The 20,150-nt window shown below is 46.4% G+C and overlaps 1 protein-coding gene across 1 annotated transcript in view; it reads right to left on the reverse strand.

Moving 5' to 3' along the window:
- LOC137644186 (autophagy-related protein 13-like) overlaps positions 1–20,150 on the reverse strand; it is a 97,673-nt gene that overhangs the window by 76,511 nt on the left and 1,012 nt on the right. Inside the window, exon 2 of the mRNA XM_068377187.1 lies at positions 800–1,276. Coding sequence (XP_068233288.1) covers positions 800–952 — 153 coding nt within the window. The 5' untranslated portion in view covers positions 953–1,276. The remainder of the gene's footprint in view (positions 1–799; positions 1,277–20,150) is intronic.

Consider the following 20,150-nt stretch of genomic DNA (forward strand, 5'->3'; position numbering starts at 1 on the left):
ACAACCAACAAATACAATTAGATTCATAAACTAATTGAGACAACGTACGGCGTAGCAACCCCACCCACCCGGGAAGGAAGCTACTCAGACGTAGTAAAGGTAAAACATAGTAAAGGGTGAACGACCTCAAAAGAGAGACAGAGAAAGACCGTAGTCAAACTCGATCGCGACGCATGAAATTACACCGTGGTGGCGTAACTGCCGAGGGCTCCACGGAGATATCGTACACTACACACACAAGCACGAACTCTGAAAAGGAAACTTACTGATTTCTATACTCAAATATATACATAAACACGAAAAAATGTTTACATATATATTGAGTAAAAGAAAAGTAAGTGATTAAGTAAAGACAAAACAAATAATGGCTGCCAAGCGAGGACGAAGACAGGCACGTCTGTCCATCGTCCGAGCCAAAAGTGAAGTGAGACATTTCACCGGTGTGTGAGGGAGGGAGGGGTAGCAAGCTACCCCTCCCCCTACCCCTGGTAACTAGCGCGGGGTAGGAAACCCACGTTAAAATCTAATGGCTCGTCATTTCAGCTACGCCGAAAGTAATACCAATGTAAATAGCATGGTTTTTATTTCGGTTACGGAACAATTAATAATTTCTAGCTTTTTACATAAGTTAATCCCTGCAAGTTTCATTACTTTACGATTAAAATTGTGGCCAGGAGGCTGTTCACAAACAAGCACACAAATAGGGGCAAAAACATAACCTCCTTCCAACTTTGTTGGTGGAGGTAAAAAAGGATACATAACTATAGGTACAAAATAAGAAGATAAAAGTCTTACTGACCCATTCCGATCCCTGAGCCGGCGTCTTAGATTTAGTGAAGGCCTTTTCTCCAAGGCGGCTTTGTACCACCACTTGAACAATTTTCTGCGACAGTATTTTTGTGAGACGGGCAAGTTCACGTCGGTCTTCTGAGCTGAGATGACGGCCAGACATCTTTAGGCTTGCTCCCAACACTTCATACTTTTGTTATTCAATATCTAGGGCTTGTTGTAAACGTGTTTAAGCATAGACAAATTGTCTTACTAAGCCTTGAGGTTTAGGGTAGCAGTTGCAAAATCTTATTCACTCGCGTACGATAATTTTTCAAGTATTCAAACACTGGTTGCTCATTTCTGATCTTTGCTTTCGAAATAGTTACGTAATACAGCACAATAGTCCTAAAATAGCAACCTAATGACTTTTTTTCCTAGAATTTTGAAGAGAGAATTCCTCAACCACACTACACTGGTCCATGATTTGCCCAACATCATGCCAAGGCTGAAAAAACAAAACAAATAAGCATTAATATTTTACTACATTATAATGACTAGATTTGAAAGAACAGAATTTATGCTGTGAAACTCAAAATTTGTCTTTACATTAACCAATCAAAAACCTTTCATTACTGTTACTACAATGTGACATGGACAAGAACAAATTCCTTTTACGCTTTCAGAACCCTAACCTAACCTAACAAATGTAAATCTATACGCTCTTTGTCATCATATGCTTTTATTTCATCTTTAAATAAGCATCATCTTTCAGATTCTTTCCACATATTTTTCTCATATGGGCAATACAGTAAAGTATAAAAATATGTTATTTTCATTAGTAAAATAAATTTTTGAATATACTTACCCGATAATCATGTAGCTGTCAACTCCGTTGCCCGACAGAATTCTACGGAAGGGATACGCCAGCGATCACTATACAAGAAGGGGGTGTACTCACCAGCGCCACCTGTGGCCAGGTACTGCAGTACTTCTTGTTGACACCACCTCAATTTTTCCTCGGTCCACTGGTTCTCTATGGGGAGGAAGGGTGGGTCAATTAAATCATGATTATCGGGTAAGTATATTCAAAAATTTATTTTACTAATGAAAATAACATTTTTCAATATTAATCTTACCCGATAATCATGTAGCTGATTCACACCCAGGGAGGTGGGTGAAAACCAGTGTACATGTATATCAAGAAGCTAAGTATCCCGTATTTCATATTATCAGTTATTCAAAATAACAATGAAATTATAAGTACCTGGTAAGGAAGTCGACTTGAACCATTACTCTGCCTTTAATAAGTTCGTCTTCCTTACTGAGCGCAGCGTTCCTCTTAGGAGGCTGAACAACCCTAAGGTGCTGAAGTATAAAGGGCTGCAACCCATACTAAAGGACCTCTACACAACCTCTAACCTAGGCGCTTCTCAAGAACGAATTGACCACCCGCCAAATCAACTAGGATGCGGAAGGCTTCTAGCCTACCGTAACAACCCAAAAAACAACAATAAAAGCATTCAAGAGAAAGGTTAAAAAAGGTTATGGGATTAAGGGAATGTAGTGGCTGAGCCCTCACCTACTACTGCACTCGCTGCTACGAATGGTCCCAGGGTGTAGCAGTTCTCGTAAAGAGACTGGACATCTTTGAGATAAAATGATACAAACACTGACTTGCTCCTCCAATAAGTTGCATCCATGATACTCTGCAGAGAACGGTTCTGTTTAAAGGCCATCGAAGTGGCTACAGCTCTCACTTCGTGGGTCCTTACCTTCAGCAAAGCAAGGTCTTCATCCTTCATGTGAGAATGAGCTTCTCTAATCAGAAGCCTTATATAATACGAAACTGCGTTTTTGGACATAGGCATCGAAGGTTTCTTGATGGCACACCATAAGGCCTCTGATTGTCCTCGTATAGGTTTTGACCTTTTAAGATAGTATTTTAGAGCTCTGACAGGGCAAAGAACTCTTTCTAGCTCGTTACCCACCATGTTGGAAAGGCTAGGAATTTCGAACGATCTAGGCCAAGGACGTGAAGGAAGTTCATTTTTTGCTAAAAATCCGAGCTGTAAGGAACATGTTGCTGATTCGGATGTGAATCCTATGTTCCTGCTGAAGGCGTGAACCTCACTAACTCTTTTGGCTGTTGCAAGGCAGACGAGGAAAAGAGTTTTGAGAGTAAGGTCTTTGAAAGAAGCTGACTGGAGAGGTTCAAACCTAGGAGACATAAGGAACCTTAAGACTACGTCTAGATTCCAGCCTGGAGTGGACAATCGACGTTCTTTAGAAGTCTCGAAAGATTTAAGGATGTCTTGTAGATCCTTGTTGGAGGAAAGATCCAAACCTCTGTGGCGGAGAACTGAAGCCAACATACTTCTATACCCTTTGATCGTAGGAGCCGAAAGAGATCTAACATTCCTAAGATGTAACAGGAAGTCAGCAACTTGGGTTACAGAGGTATTGGAAGAGGAAACTGCATTGGCTCTGCACCAGCTTCGGAAGACTTCCCACTTGGATTGATAGACTCTACGAGTGGATATCCTCCTTGCTCTGGCAATCGCTCTGGCTGCCTCCTTCGAAAAGCCTCTAGCTCTAGCGAGTCTTTCGACAGTCTGAAGGCAGTCAGACGAAGAGCGTGGAGGTTTGGGTGTACCTTCTTTACGTGAGGTTGACGTAGAAGGTCCACTCTTAGAGGGAGAGTCCTGGGAACGTCGACCAGCCATTGTAGTACCTCTGTGAACCATTCTCTTGCAGGCCAAAGGGGAGCAACCAGCGTCAGCCGTGTCCCTTCGTGAGAGACGAACTTCTGAATGACTCTGTTGATGATCTTGAACGGCGGGAATGCATATAGCTCGAGATGGGACCAATCCAGCAGAAAAGCATCCACGTGAACTGCTGCTGGGTCTGGAACTGGGGAACAGTACAAAGGGAGCCTCTTGGTCATGGAGGTGGCGAACCGATCTATCGTTGGCTGACCCCACAAGGTCCAAAGTCTGTTGCACACGCTCTTGTGAAGGGTCCATTCCGTGGGGATGACTTGATCTTTCCTGCTGAGGCGATCTGCCGAGACGTTCATATTGCCCTGAATGAACCTCGTTACCAGTGAGAGGTTTAGACTTCTTGACCAAATGAGGAGGTCCCTTGCTATCTCGTACAGCTAACTCGAATGGGTCCCTCCCTGCTTGGAGATGTATGCCAAGGCTGTGGTGTTGTCGGAGTTCACCTCCACCACCTTGTTTAGCAGGAGGGACTTGAAGTTCATTAAAGCCAGATGAACTGCCAGCAACTCCTTGCAGTTGATGTGAAGCGTTTCCTGTTCCTTGTTCCATGTTCCCGAGCATTCCTGTCCGTCCAAGGTCGCGCCCCAGCCCGAGTCTGATGCGTCCGAATAGAGATGAAGATTGGGGGTCTGAACCGCTAACGATAGACCCTCCTTGAGAAGGATGTTGGTCTTCCACCACATGAGAGTAGTCTTCATCTCTTTGGTAACAGGAATAGAGACCGCTTCGAGCGTCATATTCTTGTCCCAGTGAGCTGCTAGATGGAATTGAAGGGGGCGGAGGTTGAGTCTCCCTAACTCGGTGAACAGGGCTAACGATGACAGGGTCCCTGTTAGACTCATCCACTGTCTCACCGAGCATCTGTTCCTCTTCAGCATGCTCAGAATGCACTCTAGGGCTTGGCTGATTCTTGGGGCCGACGGAAAAGCCCGAAAAGCTTGACTCCGAATCTCCATTCCCAGGTAAACGATGGTTTGGGAAGGAATAAGCTGGGACTTTTCTAAGTTGACCAAAAGAACCAGTTCCTTGATCAAGTCCAAAGTCCAGTTGAGACTCTCCAGACAGCGACGACTTGTGGGGGCTCTTAACAGCCAGTCGTCTAAATAAAGGGAGGCTTTGATGTCCGCCAAGTGGAGGAATTTTGCAATATTCCTCATCAGTCGCGTAAACACCATAGGCGCCGTGCTTAGGCCAAAACACAGGGCTTGGAATTGGTACACAACCTTTCCAAAAACGAATCTCAGGAAAGGTTGGGAGTCTGGATGAATAGGAACGTGAAAGTAAGCGTCTTTCAGATCCAACGAGACCATCCAGTCCTCCTGCCTGACCGCTGCTAGGACCGACTTCGTCGTCTCCATAGTGAACGTCTGCTTGGTGACATAAGCATTGAGCGCACTGACGTCCAGCACCGGTCTCCAACCTCCTGTCTTCTTGGCCACCAGAAAGAGACGGTTGTAGAAGCCCGGGGATTGATGGTTCCGGACTATCACCACTGCCTCCTTCTGTAACAGGAGTGACACCTCTTGGTGTAACGCTAGCCTCTTGTCCTTTTCCTTGTAGTTGGGAGAGAGGTTGATGGGAGAAGTGGTCAGAGGGGGATTGCGGCAGAATGGTATCCTGCAACCCTCCCTTAGCCACTTGACAGACTGGGCGTCTGCACCTCTTCTTTCCCAAGCTTGCCAGAAGATCTTGAGTCTGGCTCCTACTGCTGTCTGGAGAGGAGGAGAGTCAATGTTTGCCTTTCGAAGGCTTGGGACCTTTCTTGGACCTGCCCCTGAAACCGTCTGGACGGGTACTTCCTCGGCTGGGGGCTCTGCCACGAAAGGGCGGAATAAATCTTGTAGCAGGAGTATCGGCCACTGGGGTGCGGTAAGTTCTAGGAACCGAAGGAGCAACCTTAGCCTTACGTGCTGAAGAGGCCACAAGGTCATGAGTGTCCTTCTGAATAAGAGCCGCAGACAATTCCTTGATAAGGTCCTCAGGAAACAGGAACTTAGAAAGCGGAGCAAAAAGTAACTGAGACCTTTGACAAGAGGTGATACCAGTGGAAAGGAAGGTGCAAAGTTGTTCCCTTTTCTTGAGTACTCCCGAAACAAACATGGAGGCAAGTTCGCCGGAACCATCGCGAATTGCTTTATCCATACAGGACATTATAAGCATGGCCGAGTCCTTGTCAGATGGGGCAGTCTTCTTGCTCAAGGCCCCCAGGCACCAGTCGAGAAAATTAAAAATCTCAAAGGCGCGAAAGACTCCCTTTAAGAAGTGGTCTAAGTCAGAAAAGGTCCAGCAGACCTTAGAGCGCCTCATAGCCGACCTTCGTGGAGAGTCAACCAAACTTGAGAAGTCAGCCTGGGCAGAGGCAGGGATTCCCAAGCCTGGTTCCTCTCCTGTGGCATACCATACGCCCGCCTTAGAAGTCAGCTTAGTAGGTGGAAACATGAATGACGTCTTCCCTAGTTGCTGCTTGGACTGCAACCAATCCCCTAACGTTCTCAAAGCTCTCTTAGAAGATCTAGCGAAGACGAGCTTAGTGTAGGCAGACTTAACAGGTTGCATGCCTAGAGAAAACTCTGATGGAGGAGAGCGAGGGGTAGCAGACACAAAGTGATCCGGGTAAACTTCTCTGAAAAGAGCCAGGACCTTGCGAAAGTCAATGGAGGGTGGTAACGACTTGGGTTCCTCCACGTCCGAAGAGGGATCATCCAGGTGCGCAGCTTCCTCCTCAGAAACCTCATCACCTGAGGGTTGAGAAGCGAGAGGTAAAGTTACAGCGGTATGCTGAACGGCAGAATCCTGACAAGCGGGTGCATATACACTTGTGGATTCATCCTCAAGTCTCTGTTGAAGAGGATGAGGGCTGGTAATGACAAAGTCATGAGGCTGGGAAGAAGGAGGCTCTGCGGGAGTCTGGGGAGCAAGCGTGGTGAGAGGCGACTGTAGTAAAACCTGAGGTTCAGGCTGCAAAGACTGCTCAAGCTGAGGAGAAAGAGGTAGATGCATGCGTTGAGGTGGCTGACTCATTGCATGAGGTTCATGTCTCAAGAGTTGCGCTTGCTTCAAGGGTTGAGGTGGCTGCGCAGTAAGAGGTTCCTGTCTCACGAGTTGAGGTTCTTGAGGTGGGTGCTGCGAGAGTTGAGGTGGCGGCTGCGCAGAAAGCGGCTCCTGTCTCACGAGTTGAGGTTCTTGAGGTGCTTGCCTCGAGAGTTGAGGTTCTCGCCTCGAGGAAAGGGGAGGTATCAGCTGCGAGAGCTGAGGTGGCTGCCTCAAGGATGGTAGAGGTTGTCGTACCTCAAGAGGTTGCTGCCTCGAGGATGGTCTTACTGCAAGAAACTCTTGCCTCAAAAGGTAGAGGAGGTTGTAAGGCATAAGACTCCTGTCCCCATTGTTGGGGAGGTTGCCGCGTGGTAAGAGGTTCCTGCACAACGCTGGTATCTGGCAACTCCCAACGCGGTAGCTCACGCATGGAGGTAGCTTGAGGAACCTCAACTTCGTACGTCTGGCAGACTGGACTGCGTAGAGGAGGAGGAGCGCTCGTAGGAGGAGGTGTAACCTTCCCTGCCTGAAACTCACGCATCAATACCGCAAGCTGCGACTGCATAGACTGCAGCAAAGCCATCTTGGGATCAACAGACGTTGAGGTCTGTTGAGGCAGAGCCTTAACAGAAGTTGAGGTCTGTTGAGGCATCGCCTTACCTCTCTTAGGAGGCGTGCAGTCACCTGATGACTGCGGCGAGTCAGAGCTAGCCCAATGACTACATCCGGGCTGTACAACTCGTGCGGTCTGGACTTTACGCTTAAGAGGTCTTGAGACCTGAGTCCAGCGTTTTCTCCCCGAAAATTCTTCTGCAGACGAGTAAAATAAGGGCTCAATCGTCTGAGAGTGGAAGTGACGATCTCTGTAAGATACGCCCGCAACCACCGAGGATACTGCTGTGCGCCGATCAAGGCCTGCCGAACCCTTTTGCCCTTCGACATTGCTTCTCCCCTGGGCTTGGGAGCTTGCAAGAGGTCCCGGACTGGGAGGACGACTGGCACGCACAGAAGTACCCTCACGCACAACACTGACACTGACACTAGCACTCGGCACAGCACTGGCACTACCACTTCCCACTGCACTTTTCACTTTAAGTTCCTTGACGTCTGCCAAGAGGAACTTGTGGTCACTCACTACCGATTCCACTTTATCACCTAAAGCCTGAATGGCACGTAAAACATCAGACATATCAGGCTGAGCACAAATAGTAGGATCGGGGGTAGCCACTACAGGGGGAGGAAAAGGTTGAGGATCATGGGGTGAGGAATAAAGCGAAGAGCGAGCCGAACTCCTCCTAACTCTCTCTCTCTCTAACTTAGTGGTATACTTGAGGAATCGAACAAAATCAAGTTCCGAAAGTCCGGCGCATTCCTCACATCGATCTTCCAACTGACAGGATTTTCCCCTACAGTCGGAACAAACGGTGTGAGGATCAACCGAGGCCTTCGGAATACGCCTAATACAAGTCCTACATCGTCTTTGGGGAGGAGCTTGAGAAAGGTCGGACATCTTGAATCAAGAACAGTCAAGGGGGATTCCAATTAAAGCAAAATATCGTTAACCATTAATCAAATCAATCTAAAAGCTATCTAAGCTAAGAGACAAGTTTCCTGTATAGCGAAAGCTGAAATCTTAGAGCAATACTTCACCAAAAACCGTGAACAAGACTCCAAAATTATAAGCGTATCCATGTAGGTCTTGCCGGAAGCACGACAGAGGAAAAATTGAGGTGGTGTCAACAAGAAGTACTGCAGTACCTGGCCACAGGTGGCGCTGGTGAGTACACCCCCTTCTTGTATAGTGATCGCTGGCGTATCCCTTCCGTAGAATTCTGTCGGGCAACGGAGTTGACAGCTACATGATTATCGGGTAAGATTAATATTGAAAATTTAAATTTTAAAAGCAATTTGTATTTTTTGTTGCTATACAAACCTACGTCCTTTAAAGTCACGGACCTTTAAAGCAATTTGAATTTTTCCTAAGCCCTTTAATAGGGAAGAGTCTTTAACAGGTGGAATGCCCGATAGATTTTCCTGAAGTAGTTACCATATAACTAACTAATAGTGAGTGGCGGGTAAGCTCGATCCACACGTCAAATAGGCACTTACTTTTGACCTTGAGCCAGGGACTTGCGAGGTGGTTGAGGCACGAACTCAGGTTTGTATACCTAATAAATATCACAAATTTTTAAAAGTAATTTGTAGTTTTCTAGACAATACAAACCCGAGACCAAGAATAGGTGTACAGTACTGAGCGACTTCAGTGAAGCTGGAATACCTATTAAGCTCTTAACGAGGTAAACACAGCAGGCTGCCGGGTGAGGAGAATCATTGGAGGCTGACCAGCGTCTCTTCCGATACCACTGGATTGATCTCTGATGAAAACACCCAAAAGGAACAAGCTTCTACAATGACGAGAGATGTCAGAGCAGCTGTTGCCACTGTCCCACCAGTAGTTTTTGCAGGGAGAAAAGGTCGCAATACCTTTCTGAGGCTGATGATAAGGTAGTCTGATGGAAAGACGTTTGCGGCTGTCGTATCTATGAACATTCTCAGATACTGTACTCCATTTTCTGCTTGGGTGAGACATGACTTCTACCGATTTACGTATGGCAAAAACCAAAGAGCCTGTCTTGGTGCTATACCAGTTGCTACCGAGAGGAAGACAGGACCAGCTAGTAGTCCAGGTGTCGAAGGAGACGGATTCTGTTGGCTTGAGCCCAAACTGACATGACAGTGAAGACCGGAGTGAAAACTTGGGGGGGGGGGTGACGTTGGCCAGTCCAAATCATAGGACCATGAATTAGAAAACCTCCCCATCGAGGTAGTTCCCTGGTGATTGGAAAATCATGATCATACGAAGAATGAGCATAGGTTCCAATCACATGGATACCAGTTGCGTGGTTTCCCATTGTATGATTCTCAATCAGATATTTCCAAATAGCAGCACACAGTTGATCCCATTTCAAACATCAATTGTGGAAAACAAGCACAAAGAATTCTGTGTTGAAGGAAGAAAACGCAACCAATCTGTTCCCATAATGATGAAACCCAAAGGGAAGACCACAAGCATACCTATTGCTCATGAAGGGAAGATCTCTTAGCGTGTGCTAGCGATAAAAACTGGAACAGCTGGAACAAAGCAGATGCCAGAAGTTCTGTAACACAAAAGTCATGAGAAACAAGTGCAAACTATCAAATCGTGAAGTGTCCGATCAAGTGATGTACGACAGGAGCGTAGAAGATCGATTCCGCAGTGACTGGTTGTGCCGGGATCACTCAAACAGTGACGGAGCACATAGGGACAGGTAGCGACATGGAAGGCCGGGACTGGGTTGTCATCTCTGAAATTCTTCAAAGAGAGAAGGGAACGGGGGTACACATGTTCGGTTGCATACAAGACTGTGCAGTGAAGGCAGGTGTACTGAAATGTATTCTCTGGGAAGAAATCTTCTTGATACAAAACCTCAACTGGTTTACGAGATGAGAATATACCAGGATTGTATTCACATGTGGAAACACTATCGGCATTCTTTGAAATCTTGGCGTCACTGAAGCATCCAGGGAATGTCCCAGCGCAGGAGAAGGACAAGGATAGCTGCCAATGTCCTGAGCAGCAGTGCTTGTGCTTGGTCTCGCATTAAAATATGTTATTTTTATTAGTAAAATAAATTTTTGAATATACTTACCCGATAATCATGTAGCTGTCAACTCCGTTGCCCGACAGAATTCTATGGAGGGATACGCCAGCTATCACAATACTAGAAGGGGGTGTACTTACCAGCGCCACCTGTGGCCAGGTACTCAAGTACTTCTTGTTGACACCTCCTCAATTATTCCTCGGTCCACTGGTTCTCTCTGGGGAGGAAGGGAGGGTCGATTAAATCATGATTATCGGGTAAGTATATTCAAAAATTTATTTTACTAATAAAAATAACATTTTTCAATATTAAACTTACCCGATAATCATGTAGCTGATTCACACCCAGGGGGGTGGGTGAAAACCAGTGTACAAGATTAAAGGATAGCTAAGTATCCCATATTTCATATAACAGTTATCTCAAATAACAATGAAATAATAAGTACCTGGTAAGGAAGTCGAATTGAACCGTTACTCTGCCTCTTTTTTAAGTTCGTCTTCCTTACTGAGCGCAGCGTTCCTCTTGGAGGCTGAATCAACCCAAAGGTGCCAAAGTATATGGGGTTGCAACCCCTACTAAAGGACCTCTACAAAACCTCTAACCCAGGCGCTTCTCAAGAATGAATAGACCACCCGCCAAATCAAAAGGATGCGGAAGGCTTCTTAGCCTACCGTAACAACCATAAAAACAACAATAAAAGCATTCAAGAGAAAGGTTAAAAAAGGTTATGGGATTAAGGGAATGTAGTGGCTGAGCCCTCACCTACTACTGCACTCGCTGCTACGAATGGTCCCAGGGTGTAGCAGTTCTCGTAAAGAGACTGGACATCTTTCAGATAAAATGATGCAAACACTGACTTGCTCCTCCAATAGGTTGCATCCATTATGCTCTGCAGAGAACGGTTTTTATTAAAGGCCATCGAAGTAGCTACGGCTCTTACTTCGTGGGTCCTTACCTTCAGCAATGCAAGGTCTTCCTCCTTTAAGTGAGAGTGGGCTTCTCTAATCAGAAGCCTTATATAATATGAAACCCCATTCTTGGACATGGGCCTCGAAGGTTTCTTGATGGCACACCATAAGGCTTCTGACTGTCCTCGAAGAGGTTTAGACCTCTTAAGATAAAATTTGAGAGCTCTGACAGGGCAAAGAACTCTCTCTAGTTCGTTACCTACCATGTTGGAGAGGCTAGGTATTTCAAACGATCTAGGCCAAGGACGTGAAGGAAGTTCGTTCTTTGCTAGGAATCCAAGCTGAAAAGAACATGTTGCAGATTCGGTCGTGAAACCAATGTTCTTGCTGAAGGCATGAACCTCACTGACTCTCTTAGCTGTTGCAAGGCAGACGAGAAAGAGAGTCTTGAGGGTAAGGTCCTTGAAGGAAGCTGACTGGAGAGGTTCGAACCTAGGAGACATAAGGAACCTTAAGACTACGTCTAGATTCCAGCCTGGAGTGGATAGACGACGCTCTTTAGACGTCTCAAAAGACTTAAGAATGTCTTGAAGGTCCTTGTTGGAAGAAAGGTCCAAACCTCTGTGGCGGAGAACTGAAGCCAACATACTCCTATATCCTTTAATCGTAGGGGCTGAAAGGGATCTCTCATTCCTAAGATGTAGAAGGAAGTCAGCTATTTGGGTCACAGAGGTATTGGTAGAGGATATTGAATTGGCTCTACACCAGCTTCGGAAGACCTCCCACTTAGACTGGTAGACTCTACGAGTGGAAACCCTTCTCGCTCTGGCAATCGCACTGGCTGCCTCCTTCGAAAAGCCTCTAGCTCTAGCGAATCTTTCGACAGTCTGAAGGCAGTCAGCCGAAGAGCGTGGAGGTTTGGGTGCAACCTGTCTACGTGAGGTTGACGTAGAAGGTCCACTCTTAGAGGTAGAGTCCTGGGGATGTCGACTAGCCATTGAAGTACCTCTGTGAACCATTCTCTTGCAGGCCAAAGGGGAGCAACCAGCGTCAGCCGTGTCCCTTCGTGCGAGAGGAATTTCTGCAGAACTTTGTTTATTATCTTGAACGGTGGGAATGCGTACAGGTCGAGATGGGACCAGTTCAGTAGAAAAGCATCCACATGAACTGCTGCAGGGTCTGGAACAGGGGAACAGTACAGCGGAAGTCTCTTGGTTATGGAGGTGGCAAACAGATCTATGGTAGGTTGACCCCACAAGGTCCAAAGTCTGTTGCACACACTCTTGTGGAGGGTCCATTCCGTGGGAATGACCTGATTCCTTCTGCTTAGGCGATCTGCTGAGACGTTCATATCGCCCTGAATGAACCTCGTGACCAGAGTGAGGTTTAGACCTCTTGACCAAATGAGGAGGTCCCTTGCGATCTCGTATAGGCTCCTCGAATGGGTCCCTCCTTGCTTGGAGATGTAAGCCAAGGCTGTGGTATTGTCTGAGTTCACCTCCACCACTTTGCCTAGCAGGAGGGACTTGAAGTTCAACAGGGCTAAATGAACTGCTAGTAGCTCCTTGCAGTTGATGTGGAGTAATCCCTGTTCTTCGTTCCACGTTCCCGAGCATTCCCGTCCGTTCAAGGTCGCACCCCAGCCCGAGTCCGATGCCTCTGAGAAGAGATGAAGATTGGGGGTCTGAATAGCCAACGATAGACCCTCCCTGAGAAGGAGGTTGTGCTTCCACCACAGGAGAGTGGTCTTCATCTCTTGGGTGATTGGGATAGAGACTGCTTCGAGAGTTGAACCCTTGTCCCAATGAGCTGCAAGATGGAATTGAAGAGGGCGGAGGTGGAGTCTCCCTAGCTCGACGAACAGGGCCAGTGATGAAAGGGTCCCTGTGAGACTCATCCACTGTCTCACCGAGCAACTGCTCCTCTTCAGCATGCTCATGATGCACTCTAGGGCTTGGCTTATCCTGGGGGCCGAAGGAAAAGCCCGAAAATCCTGACTCCGAATCTCCATTCCCAGGTACACAATGGATTGGGAGGGAATGAGTTGAGACTTTTCTATGTTGACTAATAGACCCAGTTCTCTGATTAAGTCTAAAGTCCAATTGAGATTCTCCAGACAGCGACGACTCGTGGAGGCTCTCAACAGCCAGTCGTCCAAGTAGAGGGAGGCTCTGATGTCCGATAAGTGTAGGAATTTTGCTATATTCCTCATCAGATGAGTAAAGACCATAGGAGCTGTGCTTAGGCCAAAACACAGGGCTTGGAATTGGTAGACAACCTTTCCGAAAACGAATCTCAGGAAAGGTTGGGAGTCTGGATGAATAGGAACGTGAAAGTAGGCATCTTTCAAGTCCAACGAGACCATCCAGTCCTCCTGCCTGACCGCTGCTAAGACCGACTTCGTCGTCTCCATCGTGAACGTCTGCTTGGTGACATACGCGTTGAGCGCGCTGACGTCCAGCACCGGTCTCCAACCTCCTGTCTTCTTGGCCACAAGAAAGAGACGGTTGTAGAAGCAAGGGGATTGATGGTCCCGGACTATAACCACTGCCTTCTTCTGCACAAGTAGCGACACCTCCTGGTGCAATGCTAGCCTCTTGTCCTCTTCTTTGTAGTTGGGAGAGAGGTTGATGGGTGATGTGGTCAGAGGTGGTTTGAGGCAGAATGGAATCCTGTAACCGTTCCTCAGCCAACTGACAGACTGGGCGTCTGCACCTCTCTTCTCCCAGGCTCGCCAGAAGATCTTGAGCCTGGCTCCTACTGCTGTCTGGAGATGTGGAGAGTCAGTGTTTACCTTTAGATGTCCTGGAGCCTTTCCTGGACTTGCTCCTGAAAGAGTCTGGACGGGAGCTTCCTCGGCTGGGGGCTCTACCACGAAAGGGCGGTATGAACCTCGTCGCAGGGGTATCAGCCACTGGTGAGCGATAAGTCTTAGGGACTGAGGTAGTAACCTTAGACTTACGAGCCGATGAGGCTACAAGATCGTGTGTGTCCTTTTGTATCAGGGCAGCAGACAAGTCCTTAACCAGCTCTTCAGGGAAGAGGAACTTCGAGAGCGGAGCAAAAAGGAGTTGTGACCTTTGGCAAGGTGTAATGCTGGAGGAAAGGAAGGTACACAGCTGTTCCCTTTTCTTCAAAACCCCTGATACAAACATCGACGCAAGCTCACCAGAACCATCCCTAATGGCCTTATCCATGCAGGACATTAATAGCATGGCAGAATCCTTGTCCGCAGGAGAGGTCTTCTTGCTGAGGGCCCCCAGGCACCAGTCAAGAAAGTTGAACATCTCAAATGCTCTAAACAGTCCTTTCAGTAAGTGATCAAGGTCTGAGAAGGTCCAGCAAACCTTAGAACGCCTCATTGCAGTTCTCCGAGGCGAGTCCACCAGACTTGAGAAGTCAGCCTGGGCAGAGGCAGGTACTCCCAAGCCTGGTGCTTCTCCTGTGGCATACCAAACGCTCGCTTTCGAAGTGAGCTTGGTCGGCGGGAACATGAAAGAAGTCTTGCCTAGGTGTTGCTTAGACTGCAGCCACTCCCCTAAGATCCTCAATGCTCTCTTAGAGGACCTTGCTAGGACTAGCTTAGTATAGGAGGACTTAGCTTGTTGTATGCCCAGCGAAAACTCAGATGGCGGAGAGCGGGGAATAGCAGAGACAAAGTGGTCTGGGTAAACCTCCCTAAGCAGAACCAAGACCTTACGAAAGTCAATAGACTGTGGAGAAGGCTTGGATTCATCCACGTCCGATGAGGGATCCAGGTGTGCCTCCTCATCATCAGACGCCTCATCACCAGAGTGTAGCGAAGGTATCGGACAAGAATGCTGAACAGCAGAGTCAGAACGAGAAGGAACAATAGTATTGGTTTCCTCTTCAAGTAACTGTTGAGGGAGAACCTGAGGCTCAGACTGCAAAGGCTGAATAGCAGACGAAGCAGAAGGAAGGCGCATGGGTGGAGGAGGCTGACTCCTAGCATGAGTGGTTGAACCCAAGGATTGCGCTTGCTGAGCGGTTGGTGGAAGCGGAGTAGCAAGTTCCTGTTCCTGTGGTGTGAGCGGAGCGTGATGAGGTTGAGGCTGCGCAGAACAAGGTAAATGTCTCGCAAGCTGAGGCTCCTGAGGTGCAAGGCCAAGGTGTAGTGGAGCTTGCCTTGTGGATGGTTGAGCTCGCTGCAGCGAGAGCTGAGGAGACTGACTCATGGACGGGAGAGGTTGTTGTACCTCAGCCAAGAGTTGCACCACTGGTGGAGCAGCAAAGGGAGGCGGAGGAAGAGAGGTATAATCCTCCTGATCCCATAGCAAAGGTTGCCTTAAAGAAGGCAGAGGCTGAACACCACTGGGAACAGCAAACTCAGACCGTGGCTCAACATCGTACGCCTGGCAGGTGGTACTGCGATCAGGCGGAGCAAGCGCAGGCGGAGCGAGCGCAGGCGGAGCGAGCGTAGGCGGAGGGAGTGTAGGCGGAGGCGGAGGCGCAACACTCTCAGCCCTACACTCACGCATCAAGTCCGAAAGCTGTGCTTGCATGGACTGTAGTAGAGTCCACTTAGGGTCGACAGTCGAGCTCTGTTGTGGCAGAACCTTACTCCTCTTGGGCGGAGTGCAGTCGACAGATGACTGCGGCGAGTCAGAGCTGAGCCAATGACTGCAACCTGGCTGAGCACTCGCGGACTGGACTCTGCGTTAAGTGGTCTCGAGACCTGAGACCAACGTTTCTTCCCTGACAGATGATCAGCGGACGAGAAAAAGACGGGCTCAATCGTCTGCGGGTGGGAGTGACGGTCTTTGGAAGACACGCCCGCAACCACCGAGGAAACTTCTGTGCGCCTAACAAGGCCTGCCGAACCCTTATGCCCTTCGACATTGCTTCTCCCCTGGGCATGGGAGCTTGCAAGAGGTCCCGGACTGGGAGGACGACTGGCTCGCACAGAAGAATCCTCACGCACCACACTGGCACTGACACTAGCACTTGGCACTGCACTGACACTAGCACTCGTCACAGCACTGGCACTAACTCCACCCACTGCACTCTTGACCTTAAGTTCCTTAACTTCGGCCATCAGAGACTTATGGTCACTTACCACTGACTCTACTTTATCGCCTAAGGCCTGAATAGCACGCAAAACAACAGACATATCAGGCGGAGGGCAAACAGTAGGTTCGGGGGTAGCCACTACAGGGGTAGGAAAAGGTAGGGGATCATGAGGTGAGGAAAACAGTGAAGAGTGAGAAGAACTCCTCCTAACTCTACCTCTCTCTAACTTAGATGAATATTTTAAAAGACGGACAAATTCCAGTTCCGAAAGTCCGGCGCATTCCTCACATCGATTTTCTAACTGACAGGGCCTGTCCCTACAGTCAGAACAAGCGGTGTGAGGATCTACCGAGGCCTTCGGAATACGCCTATTGCAAGACCTACATCGTCTATGGGAGGGGGCTTGCGAAATGTCAGACATCTTGAATCCAAAGAGTTAGCCAAAGGGGTTTCCAAAATCAAGCAAAAGATCGTTAACCGTTAATCAGGACTATATAAAAGCTATCTAGCTAATATAAGAAAGTTTCCAGTAATGCGACAGCCGAAATCTGAGAGAATACTTCACCAATTAGCCGTGAACAAACTCGAAGATCATAAGCGTATCCCAGAACGTCTTGCCGGAAGCACGACAGAGGAATAATTGAGGAGGTGTCAACAAGAAGTACTTGAGTACCTGGCCACAGGTGGCGCTGGTAAGTACACCCCCTTCTAGTATTGTGATAGCTGGCGTATCCCTCCATAGAATTCTGTCGGGCAACGGAGTTGACAGCTACATGATTATCGGGTAAGTTTAATATTGAAAAATCACTAACAGCAGGAGTAAGAGCTCTTACATCTTGTACTAAAAACATTCCTGGGAAGGGTTGTGTTTTGTTACAGCACGGATCCTCCTAAGAAACTATGTACAAACCGTTACCCAGCATCTCACAGAGATATTCTGCTCACCAAAACACGACTTCCCATAGAAAGCATGAAAACGGACATGTAACACACAAAATGACATCGAAGATATTTTTTATTCCAGGGACGACAGAATTTTATCTTTATGAAACTAATATTAAATAATGAATATTGTAAGTTTTCAATTCCGAGGACTCAAATGGTTGTGTTCCTGTAAACAAAATATATTCCAAGCATTTATCAGGTACATAGAAACAGCTGGATTGTACTCGTGCACCTTTTTACAGTAGATATAAATATTTCCAGCTACTTTTCCTCTTGCAAAGAGTGGCTTTATGTTAAATTTCTGTGTAAACAAACTAGTTAATCACATCCAATATTTCTCTCCAACCCATGACCAGCAAATTGGCAACAACGGAGTGACAGAAGATGACAGACAACCCCAACTCTCCCAATTAAATCACTGCAACTATCTCTGTCCACCTGCCTCCTTTCACAACACAAAACCCAAAGGACTGATTCTTTGGGAGAGAAACAAGCCCCAAAGGACTGATTCTTTGGGAGAGAAATAAGCTTGGCAAATTTAAAAAAAAAATTTGGGACATATCTAAAAGAAAAACAAAAACCTTTAACTACAGTAAATGATGTGCTTTCAACGAATCTGACCTTTATTTTTACTGCAAATAAGCTGTTCTACCATTATGGAAACCCCTTCCCGACGGACACAGGTGGGAACCTGGGATTTTGGGTGTGCAAAGACAGGTCAAAACTTGATTATTTAACACTTTTGGGATTTGCAAATGGACACAGAACCTAACACATCTACCTAACCTACCCAAGTAGTTTCCAGGTCACAAACCTGATTATTTAACACTTGTTGAGATTTGTAGGACACAGAACCTAACCTAACCTAATAGTTTCCAGATCAAAAGCCTGTTTATCTAACACTTTGTAAAAGGGCACAGAACCTAACCTAACCCAGTACTGTAGTTCCCAGGTCACAACCCTGATTATTTAACACTTTCTGAGATTTATAAAAGGGCACAGAACCTAACAAACCCACCTAACCTAATCTAGTAGTTACCAGGTCACAAACTTGATTATCTAACACTTTTTGAGATTTGTAAAAGGGCACAGAACCTAACCTAACCTAGTAGTTCCCAGGTCACAAACTTGATTATTTAACACTTTTTGAGATTTGTACAAGGGTACAGAAACTACAAAACCCACCTAACCTAACCTAGTAGTTCCCAATTCACAGGCTTAGCCAGGGGACTTACCCTGGAACCTCCTTCCCAGGTCACAAATCACAAATAATTCCTTACCATATGATTGACACCTACGTTTCTCCTTTTTTTTGTTCTTCGCAATCTTTGTCTTTTTTTTTTTTTTTTTTTTTTTTGTCTTGGCAATCTTTATAGACGCGTTGCAGTAGAAAATGTGGTCTTTCCTAAAAGCTAGGTCAGAATCGCACTTGTGACACTTTAACCTTTACGGAATAACACAATGAGCTTTTAAAAAATTATTCACTACACCAGGAGTACCGTGAAACTTGGCTATAGCATCGAAATATCCTAAAGAGCAGCCATTACACTTTGTTACTCTGGGCTCCATAAGCCACATCCAACACGTAACATAGCTATAAAGGAACTGAAGCATTGTCGGAGAATAAGGGGTGTGTCACAGAACTGCCTACGTCATACTCTACCGTACATACATGCTCAAATATGGTAAACTTCGTCATATGGTAGGCATGGTAAGGGAATGACGTGTGTGTGCAGGAAGTATAAACTCGTCATCAAGCAACAAGGAGGCGGGCTTGTGCGCAGAAGTATAAACTCGTCATCGAGCAACAAGGAGGCGGGCTTGTGCGCAGAAGTATAAACTCGTCATCGAGCAACAAGGAGGCGGGCTTGTGCGCAGAAGTATAAACTTGTAATTGTGCAAGAAACCATGCAAACAGGAGCATAAACATACGACTCGCAAAAAAGTAAACAAAAGAATAAAATAAACATTTCCAGGGAAGAGGATCCACATATTTTGAGCAATTTTTCGTGGATTTATTATACGTCCCAAAGAATAATGTAGAGAGAAGAAAAGGTTAGTTTTACCATTATTTATTGACTCTCCAGTAAATTTTCCCCACCTCAAAACCATGGTTTCCACTATTACCGCAGGATATACTAGGGCATATCTCATTAACTTTATTTGCGAGGGAAATAAAGGTCATTTTCGAAGAATACGGGAGTTTTTCTACACATAGCCCAATTATTTTATTAGTAAAGTTTGTCCTGTGTTTTTCTATAACAATACCACTATCTTCAGGTCAAAGAAAATCCCATCATCATCGGGAAAAGCTGAAGCTTTCTACCTAACCGCACCAAGACTCCTCACTGCTGGGAGGAAGGACTTTGGTTACCAGTACAACACACGAACATACGCTACAGGGGCCTAAAGCAATGTCAGGCAGGGCAGCTGATTGGGACTACAGTCTACTCCAAAGCAAGTCCTTCAAAAAGAAGGCAACTGTGCTTATCCTAAAAAAAAAAAAAAAAAAATTGGAAAAAGCAAGTTAATAGAAGTAGTAGTTACACTAGTTTCAGGCGTGAAGCCAGTTGGGAAGCAAAGTGTCGAGACTTAATTCCTAGGTTTTGCTCAGGATACGGCAGTCTAAGGAGGGGTAGCAAGGGGGACATAGCTCCTTCCTAGTACGCAAGTCAATAAGGTTAGGTTATGTGGTGCCTTTTCAAAAAGTGTTTTTTTCAATTATAACTTCTGGAATTTTAAAATATCTATAATTTGAGAAAATACGCATTTCCAATTATGGTATACAGTATCTCACTAATTATTTATTAGCCCCAAAAATAAACGTTATTTTCGAATAAAACGGGAATTTCCTATAGGAAAAATGTCACTTTTTATTAGAAAATGTTGTTATGACCAAAACTATACCATATTACCCTCAGAATTGTTCTTAGCCTATAAATACACCAAGAACACTCATTATTTTAGGAGTGTAAGTACGATAGGGGCCACCTGTATGTATTACTATGTCTAACGTAAAATAGGGTCACAGGAGGGCGTTA

The sequence above is a fragment of the Palaemon carinicauda genome, chromosome 7, assembly GCF_036898095.1.
Source record: "Palaemon carinicauda isolate YSFRI2023 chromosome 7, ASM3689809v2, whole genome shotgun sequence".
Taxonomy (NCBI): domain Eukaryota; kingdom Metazoa; phylum Arthropoda; class Malacostraca; order Decapoda; family Palaemonidae; genus Palaemon; species Palaemon carinicauda.